At 50.6% G+C, this 16,348-nt stretch overlaps 1 protein-coding gene across 1 annotated transcript in view; it reads left to right on the top strand.

Moving 5' to 3' along the window:
• JPH2 (junctophilin 2) overlaps positions 1-15,731 on the top strand; it is a 30,744-nt gene extending 15,013 nt beyond the window's left edge. The window contains exons 3-6 of the mRNA XM_086853163.1: positions 7,452-7,570; positions 10,907-11,676; positions 12,847-12,944; positions 13,196-15,731. Of these exons, the coding sequence (XP_086709289.1) occupies positions 7,452-7,570; positions 10,907-11,676; positions 12,847-12,927 (970 nt within the window). The 3' untranslated portion in view covers positions 12,928-12,944; positions 13,196-15,731. The remainder of the gene's footprint in view (positions 1-7,451; positions 7,571-10,906; positions 11,677-12,846; positions 12,945-13,195) is intronic.
• The last annotated feature ends 617 nt before the right edge of the window (positions 15,732-16,348 follow it).

Here is a 16,348-nt window from a genome sequence, read left to right as displayed (position 1 = left end):
GGCTGCTGCGTGGAACAAGAGGGCTCTGACTCCCATCCAAATGCTTGGAACCAGCTGGCAGGGAGCTGGCCTTTGAAATCATTGAATTCAGTCATGCTTTGCTTGGAGGTTATCATCATTTCAGTGGAATGTGAAATAGCCTTATCTCAAAAAAGAAATAAAGTTAAGTAAAACGTCCAATTTAAATAGAAAGCCTGGGAGGCAGAAACTCTCCCTTCTCTTGGAGGAGGAGCATTTGTTTCAGCTTATCCTGGTGCTGAGCCAGAGCCCTTTGGCTTTCTCAGTCCAAGTTCTTTCTCTTTGCTCCTGCAAAGCCTTACGATTCTCCAGTGAGGACTGGCAGGGACGTGGTGTCACCTGCCTGGGTGCTCTCAGCAGCCTTGGGAACTGCAGGCACTGAAGTGTGGGATGTGGGCTGGGTGCCCTCCCAGCTCCCTCTCTGCTTTTTCCTTCACCTCAGGTCTGTGAACATCAACTCAAGAGACCCACAGCATTGTGAGACAAAAGCTCCTACTTTAAATTTTGATAAGTAACTGGGGTTTTGGGCAAATGCAATATTTTAAGAAATACGCCTTCATTTCCTAAAAAAAAATCTGCTTTTCTTTTTTTGACTAGGGATTAAAAAAAATACAGCAGTTCCTCACTCTTTTGGTTTGGACAGCTGAAATCTTTAAAACATTTGATTTAGAAGTTGCTAAAACTTTTGGTTGAAAAAACCAACAATCTTAGAGTAAAAACATAAACTTTCTGACCCATTTTAATACTGGTGGATGCAGAAGTCTGGTAAAACACACAGTTATAGATGCTGTCTGTTTGGCAGAGCCTGGGGCCGGGCAGGAGCTCCTGGGTTAGGTGGGCTCCCTCAAAACAAATGTCTGCTGTATCCCTGGTCTTTCTTGGAAGTGGGAATTCCAAGGGCAGGCCAGGGAGCAGCCCCTGCTCCCTCAGTGCAGGTACAGGCAGGGAGACAGGAGCACAGGGGGGATGGAAAGGATGAAGGACTCTAATTGCATAGGTGCTGTAAAGATGTTTTGATGCACTAGTCAGTGGGATAACCCAGCTCCTTTCATTTTGCAGTGGAACCTAATTAAATCAGGGTCCTCAGGGCATTTGCTGAGCCCCTTTGGTAATGCTGTCCTGGAAGCTGGAATAAATCACTGGCATTTGGGCATAGCCCCAAGGCTGTGCTGCTCAGAGGGACCTGCTCCTGCTCCTTGGGGCTCACTCAGTCAGCACCCAGAGCAGCAGGGTGGCCCTGAAAACCAGGGGAAGAAGGAGACGGTCCAGCTGGCAGCTGCAATTTCCCCTTTTCCCAAAAATATCTCCGTAGATGCTCTGACAAGCTGCTTCCAGCCTGGCTGTGCTGGCAGGACAGACTCCAGCAGGACCAGGAGCTGCCTGTCCTGCTCGTGGTGCAGAGTCCCTGGGCCGTGGTGTCATCCTGGTGCCAGCAGCCCTTTGAGCCGGCAGGCTCTGGCTTGCTCCCCTCCTTTTGGAGCTGGCTCTGGGCAGCTGCCAGCTGCATCCTGGGGCTGTGGGGGAAACAGAGAGCAGCTGTGGGCTGTACCAGCCCCACAGGCTCCTCACAGCCCATGGGCTCCTGCTGGCCACCCAGCCCCACTCGGCTCCTGGGGCACTCAGGCTGGCAGAGACTGATGGAGCAGATCCTCCCGTACGTGGGGCTGGGCTGAGCAGGTTGTCATCTTATTGAAGACAGCTGCAGATCTGTCTGCTGAAAGATTAATATCACTTTAACTGTTCCAAGGGGAAGTATCCCTCAGTGAAAGATGCAAGTGGCTCAGAGCTATTTAGAGCTAAGGATAACATTTCGGTATTTTAAAAATTCACCAAGTAATCATAAAGGCTGAGCTCGTTAGGTGGCAGGGATTTCTGTGCCAGGCCTGTGCTCCTAAAGCACTGCACAGAAAAGGATGCTTTTCTCTGGGCTGAATAGCCTGGTCATGTCCTTTCTGTGGAAGGAGGGAGAAAAGGTCTGATTTATCCAGCCAAGCAGCCTAGGCATGTACAAAGTGCTACCACTTCTGTGTAAGTGCTGGTACTGAGAGGGAAAAGCCTGGGGCATCTCATGAGCTGCTCTGCAAGGTCAGGATGGTTTCTCTTTTTTGCTTTCTGCTTCAGTAGCATGGAGGTGTTTCCTTTAGGATGCAAATTGTGTTGATTTATGCTTATTTCACAATTTAGATCACACATTGTAAGTGCAGAGCCCATATTATAAAGCAGCAAAGGCTCATGCACCCCAGGGCTGTCAGAGTGGAAGTGGAGTGGGTGATTGCCTGTGAGTGATGGAGCAAAAAGAGCAAAAGGAACATGAATGGTACAGCTGTTTGTCAGGGCAGGACACCCATGGGATGGGATGGATGGGTTTGACTGAGGGCAGGGAAAGTGGCATGAGAGGTGGGCTGAAGAGGGATATTCAGTCCTGTGGGCTGATTACAGGCAAATGAGGGTAGCACAGTTTTGCTGGTATCTGTCTGTGTGTGGAGGCAGAGGGAGAGACACAAAGGAGATGGATTGGGACAGCAGGAAGAAAGGGATGCTCCATCTAGAGAAGGTGACACAGGTATGAAGATGGTGTGTCAAATGGAGAAGCCAGAAAGTTCTGTCCTAGTCAGGATGTAGAATCACAGAATTCTGGAAGGTACCTTCAAATGTCATCCAGCCCCAGCCCCAGCCCAGGTGTGTGCTGGTCAGGTGTGTGTCCCCTTGCCCTTCACAATGTGAGCACAGAACAGACCACTCACAGAAAGGACCATGTTGACATAAACAAAAACACTCCTTCAGCTTTCCCTTGATCCCTTCTGAGTGCTGCAAACATTCCTGCCAAGACAAATAATTATTTTAAATTTTTTCAGGACAATATGATTCCTGTTGGATGCTGGAGCAGGGATTTGGCTGGGAGTGGAAGAGCCAGTTTCCAGGAGAGGGGAGTTCAGCAGAAGACTCTCTTCCTAGAACTGACTCATTAATTACTTTTGCTTAATGGTCTTCTAGACAGCTCCTAATAATCAAGAATGCCACAAATCATAGAATCATAGAATGGGTTGGGTTGGAGGGGTGTTCAGTTGGTCCTTGCTCAAGGTTTGCTGAATCTACAGAAGGGAGACCCTGGAGAAAGAAGGACAGTGCTGGACAGGTCTGACATTCCCCCTGAAAGCAAATGTGAGGGCAGAGAGCTGAACTCTTCCCCTATTTCTAGCTGCAAGGTCATGCTGCATCTTCAGGCACCCAAGCCCTGTCCGGTATTTGCAGTATTCCCTGCTAATTCCAATTTCATTTGCAGTCTAATCCAATGTGGATGTGCAAAACCGCATAAACTGTCCAAAGAGCCGGGCGTGCTGGCTGGGTTTGGGCCTCACCTGTTAGCGCGGTGCTCAGTTGCGGCTCGTGTGTCCGTGGGGATCTTAGCAGCAGTTGGAGGAATGATTCAGGCAGTGTTTCTGGGAGATGGCCAGGAAGGACAGGAGTGGTGCTCTGTGCTGCACTAGTACAAAAATGATTAGAGCATTAGAGCCATGCCAGAGGAGCAAATAAACCAGCAGATGCATTTAACCCTCCCGTCGTGCTGGGGTGTGAAGCCCGGCAGGTGCTGTGATCCAGAGGGGAGGCAGTGGCAGCAGGGCTGGGACAGGGGCTGCAGACATTGCCCACATGCTTCCCCTCAGCTCGGCTCCGAGCTGCTGCTCCTCCTTGTGAAGAATTCACTGGAGCTATTTTTAAGAGCACTGCCCAGGGAGATGGCTGAGGGTGCAGTTGGGAAATGCTCATCCTGGCAGCGCTGCCTTTTGGGACGGGGAGCACCAGTGTGGGTTTGTAAAGGTCCCTCTCTGCGTTTATTTCCTCCAACTGGATGTGTTTAGTGTTCCTGGCTCATTGTCTAGTGCTGCCTTGAAAAGGGTCTTTTGGATTCTGCTGCTGGCTGCTCTAAAGCTCCTGGGTCTCTGTTTTAGTTTCCCGCTGAGCTCCTCTATCTCCAGACTTTATCCTCTGCTGGTTTTTGCAGGGGCTGTTTACTGCAGAGTTACTGGGAGCTGACAACACAACAGCAGTAAAAAGAAAAGCGTGGCCCTGATTAAAGTGTGCCTGAATAGCATCAAATTTATCAAAGCTGATAAAGAGACTCTTAGAGCATAAAGCTCATTCTGCTTTTTGAGATCTTAACCTCCAAAGAAATTTTTCCTCTTGCACGTTTCACTTCTGAGCTTTGAAAATCACCTTCCTGGCACCCTCAAACCTCCCTGGGCTTTTTCTTTCCTTAGCTCCTGCTCCTGGCAGACCCCAGGCCATGGGATGGGACAGGCTGTTGTGCTGCATGCATTGGGCTCTCCCAGGGAGGCTGGCTTTTGTCTCCTGTTTTGCTGCCAGGGCCAAGTTTTCCTCTGTGCTGAGCTCCCAGGCTCTGCCAGCCACGTTGGATAAATAATAAATTCAGGGATACTCGAAGCCAGTTATATGTTATTGTTATGGCTGGACCCTTTCCTCTAGGCTGGGCTTTGTCACAGTGCTACTAAACCCTCAGAGTGGGTTTTTTGGAGGGCTGTGAGTAGCACTGCATCCCTTGGTGTTCTGGGGATGTGCAGCTCAACGAGGGAAGATGAACTTCAGACACCGTGCCATGTCTCTGAAAGCCAAACATTCATCACTTGGCTGCTGCCAGATAAATGATCTCAGCAATGGAGGGACCCAGCACAGGGTATCAGCATCCCTGCTGGGCCCAGGCTGCTGGCTGGGACAGCAGTGCTCTCCTGGGATGCTGACAGGGCTGCTGTGGGGTCTGCTGGAGGTGCCAGATTTGAAAGTGCAGCAGTGTTGACCACATTCCCTCCAGATGAAACACCTCTGGATGACTTTGTAAGCAGGGGGTCAGGAGCAGAGGCCAGCTGTGTCTCACAGGGTGAGAGCTGCCGTGGGGCAGTGCAGGATGTCAAAGTTGTGCTGCTCAGCTTCTTGTCACTGCTCTGTGTGTGCAGCCCAGGAGCTGCCCCAGACTCTCCCTGCCATCACACCCCTCATTGTAGAGCCCTGCTGCCCTTGGGGCCGTGGTGTCTCACAGTGATGGCTCAGCTCCCCACCACCCACAGCATCCTCAGTGCAGCCTCTGCAACCCAGGCTGGATCTTCTTGGTCTTGCCATTTCTCCCTCTGCAGGAATTGCAATCAAATAGCATCCAGCAACTTATCCGGAGGGAAGCAAAACTGCAGCAGAAGAAAAGCACAACTGGGACCTCCCTCAACCTCCAGCATCCCCAGGCTGTTTTCTTGTGTTGTCCCCAGGTGCTGGGAGGGAGCTGAGTGTGCAGGAGCCATCTGCACCCACTTGGTGACATGTCCAGCTCTGTCCTTACTAGTGAGAGCAGACCCCACATCCAGAGCACTTCCAGACTCCTTCTTTGGGAGCTCCTTTGAGGAGGGCACTTGCCAGGAGCTGCCTGCTGCTCCCCCAGCTGGGGCCAGCTGGCTGATTGTCTGGCTGGGAATTGGTCAGGATAGCCTGGCTCAGAGAGCAAATGAAAAGGAGAATTTTATCTCTTGATGGTGAATCTCATCCTCCAGGAGCAGCAGGACAAAGGCAGGGCCTGGAGCACGTCCTGCCAGGATGAAGAGCTGCATCCTCCCTTCACAAGCCTCTTCCCTGGGGCCGGCGCCAAGCAGGCTGTGTGCCCCAGGCACAGCACACCCAGCCCACTCTGATCCCCCAGGCATGGAGAGCACAGACACATCCCCCTTGGCCCCTGCCAGATTATAGTGGAATTAATCATGCTGATTATATGCTACCAAAAAAGGAGGTGCTTTCTCCCTTCAGAACTGGCTCAGACCCCCTGCTTGCAAGCAGCAGCCTAAAAACGTTGTTTTCTGCCTCATCATGTCTCTGGGTTTTTCAGGAACTGTAATAATTTTGGATAAAAAGACCAAGAATGTCTGCAATCTCAGGCAGCTCAACCTGCAGTGAAAGCAGGGAGATAACGTGTGAGTGTGGGCAGGGAGGTGAATCATGGCTCCAGCAGAGTGGGATGTCATCCCAGGGAGGGACAGGCTGAGCCACAGCAGCTCTGCACCCTCTCCTCTATCGCAGGGCTCTGAACAGTGTTTTTGGCCCCTTGTCAAGTCACACTGTTGCCTGTATCAGTTGGGATTGATGCCCTACTTTTAGTTCTTTCCCTGCAGCTACTCAGAATGGCATATGTATGTATCTTCTCCCTTGTAAGGGCCTCAGAACAGCATTTCTATCCTCTTTTCATTGCACCTGTTGAGTACTCAGACTTCAGCTTGTCTGCATACTGCATCTCAGTTTAATGGGAAGGCATCAATCCTCATTTCATGACCAACACTCAAAAAATTCCTCTGGAGTGTTTTCACTGCAGGAATGAGAACTGCATCTTTCCTCCTTTTTTGTCCTAAAACATACCAGATACCAACCTGCATCTGAAAAGGGCTCATCAGACACCCCAGGACCACATTAAAGGCTGTAATTTAGGGTGAATTGGTGTTTGAGGAATGCTAACTGCTTATCATACAAAAATATGGGGATTTGTACTGAAACAGGCAATATGGGGAGCCTCGGAAAATATGACAGTGAGAGCATGGGGAAGGCAGCTCTCAGTAAGTCCTGAGTGCAGCAAAGCAGCTGAATATACTGTGCTTCACCCACCCTTATTTTTAAGGTGCAACGTTGCTGTTTGAAGTCAGCTCCTTCCCAGACTGTGAGCAGCTGGGCTGTAAAGCCAGCCCTGCTTTTAGCAAGGAGATCACAGGGCCCCGAGCATGAGGCATGTGAGGAATATGACAGCTGGCCAGTAAAATAACTCCCATGGCCTGTAGCCCTATGGAGCAAGGAGGGGATGTGCTGGGAAGGAGAGAGAGGACTCAGCCAGCCAAGCTGAGAGGGAGACAATAGCTCTGGTGGGATCAGCCCGTCAGGCTGCAGCGAGTAAAGGAGCCCCTGGGCAAGGCATGTTGTTTGCTGGAGAGCTACAAGATAGAAATTTTGGGAAAAACCCATCTTGTGTGCTGAGCAGGGGCACACTGCCTCTGGCAAGGTGCAGCAGCTCAGGGCTGGTGACACACAGAGGAGTTCAACCACCAGTGATGCTGGTGTGATGCCTTGGTCACTCCTCTGTGCAGCACAGCAGTGAGCCCACTCTGCAGTGCCTGCTGCTTCACTGCAACATGTGAACATGCTGACATTTGCAAATACACCTGCCTGTTCCCTGTGTGCAGCCTTTCCAGCTTACCCTTGAGCATCTGGGCCCCTTCCATGCTGAAAATCTGATCTTCTTTCCCTGAGTGTAGGGTTTTGGGGTCATGTGGGCAAATTCTGAGTCCTGTTATGCCAGATGGACTGATCCAATTTTGGTGCCAGCCAGGGTTTGCTGTGTGAGCTGGGATGACCTTGGCTCAGAGGATGCTCACTGTTCTCCCCTCTTCTCTCTGCAGGACGGCTCATGCCAAAGCCAAGGCTGAAGGCTCTGAGCAGGCAGCTCAGGCAGCCAACAACGAATCAGGCATAGCCAGAATGATGGCCAGGGAGCTCTCCCCAGACTTCTACCAGCCAGGTAGGATCAGAGGCATATTCCAAGGGGGATCCTGCAGTTTCCATGGGGAATCCATTCAAGTGCTTCACCCACTTAATAACTCCACAAGTTGCCCTCCTGTCTATCCTAAATCCTCTTTTGCTCAGTTGCAGCCAGCCCCTTGCCCTGGCTGATTTGCTGCCCTCCTTACACCACTGTTTCACTCACTGTGTTACCACAGCCTGGAGGAGAACCCCACAGTTTCTTATCTTCTCATGTTTTTCCACACATCAAAGCCCTCAGAAGAGCAGGCAGGACAGGCAGCAAGCTCAGGTCTATCTGCAGCTCTCCTGTAGATACATCCCTTGTGGCTTTTTCTTGGAACAGTGTTGCACATTGACTCACAAACCCATATCCTGTGGTGCCTCAGAACAATCAGACTCTGCTAATTAGGGTCTGTAATATCCTATAAGAAAGCAGCTAATACAAAATACTATTTCCCTGATTCTCTATTCATTTGTTAGCATCACTGCTAATTATTTGGCTGGGAAAACACTTGGGAGGTTCCTTCTGTGAGACCAAGCACCGAGGATTAGTAGATGGGAAGTGTAATATTAGAAGCAGCATTGTGAATGCCATGACTTTTCCCTGGACTGAGTTAACTAGAGATATGCTCTTCCCGGAAAACTTTCCTGTACAGAGAGGGACAGTAAAAACAGAGCAGAAAATAAAATTCCAAGTGCCTACATTTTCATCCTTTCTTATTATCTGGATTTATTGCCTGGAGTGGGTGTCCCGTGGTTACTGTGGCATGATCACAAAGCACTATCACAGCAGTAAAAATGGGGGTAGAAGCCAGAGGTTGACTTGTGCTCAGCAAAACTGGACACCTGCCCCTGCTCTGATTTGGGTGTCTCTGCATCTCCTGTACCACACACTGGCACAAGGCACACAGTGGGAAATGGGAACAGCTAACAGCTGGTGCCTGGCTGAGAGGCATGCTGACAGATTTTCCTAAATTCCCTGTACTCTGACCTTGTCCTGCACCTATGAGCAGGGGAAATGCCATGCTGGAGGGCTGCCTCTTCCTCCTCAGCACCAGCAAGGCCTGTTGGAGCTGGCTTTGAGTGGGGAAACACCAGGGCACCCGGGCATGGGCATGAGCCAGCCTGTGGCACTTCATTTAACAATGGCTAAATGGTGCTTGATCCTCACATAAGCCCCCAGCTGCCACTCACAGCTCTACATTCACCCTTTGCACACTGGGGTATTTATAGCACAGAGACAAAGGAAGCTGGAATTCCTGAGGGGAGGTTTTGGACATCTAGCTAGGTTACTTTTTCCACCCATGGCGACTGAATGAGACAATTGAAACAGTCTCTGTAATTGGGGCAGCCTGACCTCCACTCCTGGCTCCTCAGGTGCTGGAGCCTCTTGCTGCTGTTATGAAGAGCCTCACCTGGGTCCTGGCCTCTCTCAGTGGCCTTCTAAGCTCCTGCTGCATGTTATTATTCTATGATTCTTTTAAACCTCTAAATTCCCGAAGTGCACAAGAATGTATCTCTTCTCGCATGGTTGCACCATTCAGGAACAGACAGACAGTAGTTCAGCCTTGGGTTTTGCTAGGACTGAGAGCTGCTGCTCACGCAGCCAGGAGAGCCCAGCAGTGTTTGGTACCTGCATTTCTCCCTGCTGTCCTGGCAGATTGACTGTGTTGTGTCTGGCACAGGCAATCCTGCTCAGCAAGCCCCAAATCCCTAATAACTGTTGAGCCCTGAATTTCAGTTAGGGTATCATCCCTAGTAACTTAGAGAAGGATGTAAGCCAAAACCCTTGCTGAAATGTGCTGGGAGATGAAGGTGGGGAGGTGAGCTCGTGCCCTCTAGGCAGCTGGGGGTTTTTGTGTTGTAAATTATTCAGGAAGAGAAGAAAGCAGCAGGAGAGAGCAAGGAGCCTGGAGCTGCAGGCAGCCTATTTTGAGGAGTCTGAACAACTGTTGAAATGGCTTCCAAATAACTCACTTGCAGCCAGAAATAAATGGCCCTGAATGGGTCATCTGCTGATTGACAGGAGTGTGGAGGCAGAGCAGAGCAGCTGAAATCAGTGCCCTCCTTTTCCCCACTGCTCCTTCGAGTGGAGGCATTGCCTGCATAGACAGGAGGTAGCAGTGTGCAAATCATACCACTGACTTCTGAGAGGGAAAGGAGCACCAAGCCAAATTTCTCAACCACACTCAGGTCTGCATCAGTCCTTGAGATGAAGGAGATGATGGGAAGGACCTTAAGGCAAACAGAGGCAGTGTGGCTCCAGGATCTGTGTTCTTCAGGAGCACAGAGCAAGCCCTGTACACCTGCGCTCGTCAGCATCACTGGGGTTCAGCAGAATGAGGCCAGAGCAGGTGCTTTGCTTTCAAAGCTGCTCTGCAACCTCACACTGCACAGGATGCTCTTCGTGTTCTCACTTGCTATGAGCATCACAGTGATGTGTGGGGACCCTTCTCCCAGCATGTCTCAGCATGTGGAGCACTGTAGAGGGTTGTTATTCCACAAGATATTACCAGTTCTTTAGTGATGCATTTTGATGGATATCTTCAGTGTCAGGCTCTGTCTGAATTCCCCTGACCCAGGCTGGGCTGCAATTTGTAGCAGGGTTAATAAGAAGTAAATATTTAATAATAGGTGAACAATTGAAGTGAAGCAAGCTTGCTGGGATCTCACAAGTCAGTGTGTGAGATAAAGCCAAAATGAAATCTGAAGCCCTGAGTCACCTTTCATGATGGTGCCAGGTAATTTTGCTGCTATTGGGGAGCTCAGGGCAGACAAGACATACAGCTGTATAACTTCCAACCCTGTTCCATATATAAGAAACATATTTTTCCTATTATGATGGATGGCACATAGATCATTTGGGGACCCTGCCTTTCCTGATGATCTTCACTGGTCATCCTGTGCATCCTGTGAAGTTACTGTGCTATCTGACACCAAGGAAGCCACTTGGAGGAGTTTCCCAGCCATTAAATAAAAAACCCCACCAGAATTCATTGGGAGCTGTCCTCCTTAGCTTCAGCACTACCCATCTGTGTGACCACAAGAAGCTGGGCTGCAGATTTTGTTTTCTTTAAACTCATCTGCAGCTCTTGCCCACTCCTTCAGGTCTTCCCAACTGGACAGCCCACAGTGAGGCTAGGAGCCTTTGGGAGTTCCTGGAGGAAATTTCTCCTGGCAGCAGGGTCTGGTTTGGGAGCACCTGCTGTCCCAGACTCCAGCTTGGACCCTCGCACCACGGTCCCCAAGCCCATTGCTGCTGGGGGGAAGCCCCGATGGTGCCCCGCTGTCCCCCGTCCGGCGCGACCCCTCTCACCAGCCCTTCTGTCCGCAGGCCCCGAGTACCAGAAGCGGAAGCTGCTGCAGGAGATCATCGAGAACGCGGAGCACGCGGTTAACATGGAGGAGGAGGCGCCGCGGCCCGAGGCCGCCCCGCCGCCCCCGACGCCGCCCGAGAGCCCGCAGCTGCACGAGCAGGAGGAGCCGCGGCCCCGCTCCAGCCCGGCCCCCAGCCCCGCCGCCACCCCTCCCGAGGCCAAGCGGGCCAAGGCGGCCCCCCGGCAGGACGGGGCCCCCCGTCCGGGCAGCTGGGCCGAGGCGGGCGGGAGCCCAGCGCCCTCCGAGGGCGAGGCCCGGCCGGCGTCGCGGGGCCGCGGCCGCGCCGCCGAGCAGATGGAGATCGGGCCGCTGCAGCGCATGGCCCGGGAGCCCGACGTCGAGCTCTTCAAGGGCTACCACAGCTACGCCGTGCGGACATCCCCGGTCACCCCCGCCACGGACTATGAGGAGGAGCCGTTCCCCGAGAACGAGCCGCCCTCCCCGGAGCCCCGGGGGGAGCCCCAGCGCCGGGGGGGCACCCCCGGCCCGCCGCAGGCCCGGGAGGAGAAGCCTTCGGTGGCGGCGGAGGCCAAAGCGGAGCCGCCTCGCCCCAAGGAGCCGCAGCAGCGCCCCAGCCCCGAGCGCAGGGCCCCGGGCCGGGCCGAGCCCGCGGCCGACAGGAAAACGGAGGCCAGGGCCCCGGGCCGGACCGAGCCCAGGGCTGGGGCCAAGCGCGGCCCGGCACAAGCAGCGGTGGCAGCACAGAAGGCGGAGGAGTGTGAAGAGGTGACGTGGGCCATCCCTGGGAGCCACCTTTGCCTTTCCTTTATTGTTTCCCATGAGGTGTGGCAGGTCCCAGAGGGATGCAGACTCCCTGGGCCTGGGGCTGCAGTCAGTGGGCGCCAAGTGGTGCCTGGCGGCTCTTTTTGGGATCGTAGAACCGCTGGAGGAGAGTGTTGGTATCCCCCTCTCCTGCTGCCTTCCCTGCCTGGATGTTTGGCCTGACATTCATAACCCACCCGTTTTGACCTCCTCTCTCTACCTGGGCAGATATACTTTCAGACACATTGTATTTCAAAATTTGTGCAAAACCAGGCATCATCCAATTAATTTTATCCACTTTTCTCACCTTCTTTTCCCACCCTATTACTAGCCAACTTGGATATGAAAGTTGGGGGAGGGGAAAAGCAGGAAAAGCTCAAGTGTTTTTCTGTTTTATCCATTTCACTTACATTTTTTTTTTCTGTAGGGGCACCTCATAAGCTGAACTGTGGTGTTGAATCACCAGCCAATTTCCCAGGTTTAAAACATAGTCACTGAAACTCAATTTTGCTCTTAGCAAATACAGCTGGAAACCCAGACATTTTATTAGCCCTTTGAGTCCCATCTTGCAGCCCTTTGGACGTGAATGATTCCAATGTGACTTTAGAAAAGCATGGCTTGGAAATACTTTGGTCTGAAGTTACAGCAATCTCACATGGGTTCATTTGTTGGGGTTTGGGAATAGATGATGTTCAAAGTACCCTTCCAAACCAAAGCATTTTATGATTCTATGATATTAAAAATGGAAAGTTTACAAACACAGGCAATGTGGATGCTGAAGGGAGTTGGGAGGAGCAGCCTGACATGGGATCAGCAATTCATGTTCCTGTTATCACAGTCTCATTTTGTCTAATTTAGCTGCAAAAGAAGCCTGACTTAACCTCCTTCAAATGAATTTGCAGAGAAGTAGGGATAGGATAGGATAGGATAGGATAGGATAGGATAGGATAGGATAGGATAGGATAGGATAGGATAGGATAAACTAGTTTGAAATTCAGGCTGGTTGTTAGGTGCCAGATTTCAGTGCATTGAGAGGGGGTGATTGTGGTATTTTTGAACAGAAGAATCAAGCTGTGTCTGTCTCCTCCCCTGGAGCTGTGGTGTGTAATACTCTGTTTTGGGTTTTTCCTTCAGGGACCTAACACAATCGTGATCTGCATGGTCATCTTACTGAACATTGGTCTGGCCATCCTATTTGTACATTTTTTGACATGATGAGCCTCTTGAACAAGGTAAGCAGAATGAGATTTTATCCTCAATTTGTGAATGTAACACAAGAGACACCTCTAAGCCCCCATGGAGATACTGGCTGCTTTCCCGGGACCTCCTGGGGGACAAAACTGCTCTGCTGGGCACAGCTTTCTGTCATGTTTTTAGTCTCACTCAGCCTGCACAGGTGAAAGCCTTGCAGACAGCTGTGGTATTGTGTTGGACAGGTGTTTTGCTCTCCCTTGACTTTCCTATTTATCTGTGTCTGGGACAGGCGTTGCTGCTGGTGGAGACCTCAGACCTTGGCGGGGATTAAACCTCAGCCACCTGGAAACACCTAAGAGGAGGACTTGAGATCCCAAGGTTACACTGCAAACATCAGCCTTAAATGAGAGTGTCTGAAGATCAGTTCAGTTTCCTGCTCCCAGGCTGTGGCTGGCCTCTGCAATCTACCAAGGAAAAGCCAGGGTTTCTGCACTGTGGTCTCCTCTTCTTTGTATAAAATAGCAGTTGCCTTAAATTATTCTCACCAAAGCCATCAACTGTCCTGCCATGCCAGGGATGAGGGACTTATCTGTAGCTGTAGGAAAACGAGTGAGAAGGTCTCATGCGTGCACACTGATGTGTTTTGTAACTCCCTTGGTTGACTTGGTGTCAGAGATTTTCCAAAGATTGTCATCCACGGCATGGAGATGAAGCAATGCAGCAACCAGAATGACTCATGAGAGCCGCGCCATGGCTCGGGGTGGACGACACTGCTCTCCGTGCTTGGAAGTCATCCAAAGGGATGAACAAAAAGTCTTCCCTTTCCCCTGGCACCTGGCATCATTTTCCATGTATGGAGGACTGAGAGGGGGAGCAAGTTGAAATTTGGCTTGTTGAAGTGTGACCCGAGTCCTGCCCATGGCGGCCGATGCACCACGGATGGGCCCGCGGGGTGGGGTGGGGTGTGAGGGACTGGTGGATCCAAGGCTGTTGGTGCCTGTGGGGGTGCTTTGGGTGGAGATGGGGCCTTTTTTGGGACCAGGCACCATCCAAGCGCTCTCCTGCCACCAACAATGCTCTGCACAGAAGTGTCTTGCAGTGGGTGGCTTCCCACTGTAACGGGAAAGGCAGTAGGTGTGATGAATTTGTCCCTTTACCCCTTTTTTTCTATGAAAATGTTGTGAGTTCCAGTGAAAAGGAGGTTCTTGCTGAAAATGCCTCCATACACCTGCAGGTTCCTCCCCTTGGTGTTCTGGGCTTCAGGGGGTCCTGGCCTCTCATTGCACCCAATGAACAGACTTTCCAGCCAGAGGATGTAGGGTGGCTATCGTGGGAGAGGTTACCTTATTCCTGAAAGAAAAAAGGTGCAGAGATGTGAGTGACTGCAGTGTGTTTGGATGTTGGGCTCAGAAATATGCAGCAGCCAGGCTTTCAGCAGTGGCAGAGTACAGTGGGGCAGTTGTAGCTGTTGCTCATGTGTGCAAGGCTGAGAGGTCTGGGCGATTTGTATCAATTTCCCCAAAGCTGTGACAGGGAGTGACCTTTGGAAGGAGATATTTCCACCACGATCTGCTCTGATCCTCAGCAGTGCGAGCTTAGAAAGTCAGCACAGATGAAGTTACAGTTTAGTGTGAGGCTGAGTGCTTGGACATGTTTCTTCCTTCTTTTAAGAGCAATGTGTATTTCCTATCCCTTTTTAAGATAATCAGAGATGTTATTTATAGTTGGTTGTGCACCTCTGTGTATCCTGAAGTCCCACAGCACAGGACTGGGTGGGAAAACCTTGTTGGACTGGAAAGAATGGGGAAATGATAGTTAAGGAAAAAAACAGATGCCTGGTCTGCTTCAAAGGTCAGTCTGAAAGGATTTCAGAGACGGAGTGGCAGACACACAGGGGTTTACACTCACTGGAGACAGGGGGCAAAACCTGCCTAATTTATCTACTCTAGTTATGGCGTAAGAGAGTGAGAACAATTCAGTACTTTTCTTTGTGAACCAAGTCTATTTTTTAACCTTATTCAGCTCAGGAACATTGCCACAGTAGCAAATATGTGGTATTAAGTGTGGGAGAAGTGAATATGATCCTTTCCTAAAAGCCATGTGGCTGTACCAGTCCTGAGAAAGCTGTGCAGCATCATCTACACTTCCACAGAGCATAGTTTAGTAGCAATTTCCTTGTTTTCTTTTATTTTTTTTTTCTTTCTTTAAATATAAATGTATTGCAAACCCCAGGCTCTGCGTCCTTTGACATTTTATCTCCATTTGCTGGCATTCACTTGCCAGCTCTGCAGTTTCAATATGCCAACTGCTTTCATTCACCACCAAGACAATTTCCATTGAGAGACCTGAGGGGCTTTTATTTATCACTAAGTGCAAAAATGGATCTTTTTCAACAGTGCTAAGGTAATTCCTTCCCCCCCTCCTTATTTTTTATGCATGTGATATGCACTCAGTAATGTGCTTTCTTCCTAGTAACCTTCTGAGAAAAGTAGGTAGATTTGCTTTTATGTGATGTATAACTGTATCCATATTGCCCTGAGATATGGATATATATACATAGAGAGAGAGCCCCTTAGGGATTTCATTTCCTTAGATGCAAAATACCAGATTTACCTCAAAGTGCATGCTTTCAAAACTGATTAGGATTTTGTGTTATACTTTTCAGGTCTTACAAAGATGCAGATACCTTTCACTCTTCACACAAAAATACCCTCATCACAGATTTTGCAAGCTGTTTACTACAGTCTGTGTACTACTGTCCAGAGTTTTCTGTCGGTTATTCTGCTGGATTATGTGCAATAATAAACAGTTATCTGCTCACTCTATCCATGTGGATTTTTGCAGGGGAATATCCAGATTTCTTTCCATGTTGACACATTCATGCCAGTTCTAAAGGAGAGTAGTGCAGAATTTTATTGGTGGCATCTGGATGTTTTTTAGCTATTTCTTAATTACCTGTTATAAAATTTTGAATTTTTTTTATTGATGGGGATACTTTGCAAAGAGAGTTGTTTTCACTAACTGCTTTTAGGCAGCCTTTAAGGACCCTGTGAGTCTGTGAGCACACTCCACGTGCTCCCATCGTGCTGGCCTCTGGCAGGGGTTGCACAGAGCCAGGAGGAAAGGCAGCTCACTGGCCCAGAGCCTGCCCAGGCCATGCAGATGGCTGCTGCCAGGTCCCTTTGCTGCCTCCCGAGCCCAGGGCTGCTGCCGAGTTCATTCTGAGCTGTGTGTCACTGGCTGCTCCTCCTGGGTTCGGGGAGGAGCTGTTCTCCACTGCATGTGCCCCATCCTCTCGCTCAGCCTCCTGAAGCAACCCGGCTGTCTCAGGCATGAGGCAGAGGGAGATGGCAGCTGGGTGATTTATGGGGGAGGATGGATGAGCAGAGCCCAGCACCAGCCCAGGGCAGCAGGGCCCTGGGGCCTAAGGAATCCAGAGTAG

The sequence above is a fragment of the Cyanistes caeruleus genome, chromosome 16 (genome assembly GCF_971803275.1).
Source record: "Cyanistes caeruleus chromosome 16, bCyaCae1.hap1.1, whole genome shotgun sequence".
NCBI classification, from domain to species: Eukaryota; Metazoa; Chordata; class Aves; order Passeriformes; family Paridae; genus Cyanistes; species Cyanistes caeruleus.
The sequence above is the reverse complement of the archived record's forward strand: the minus strand, read 5'-3'. Positions and strand labels throughout refer to the sequence as shown.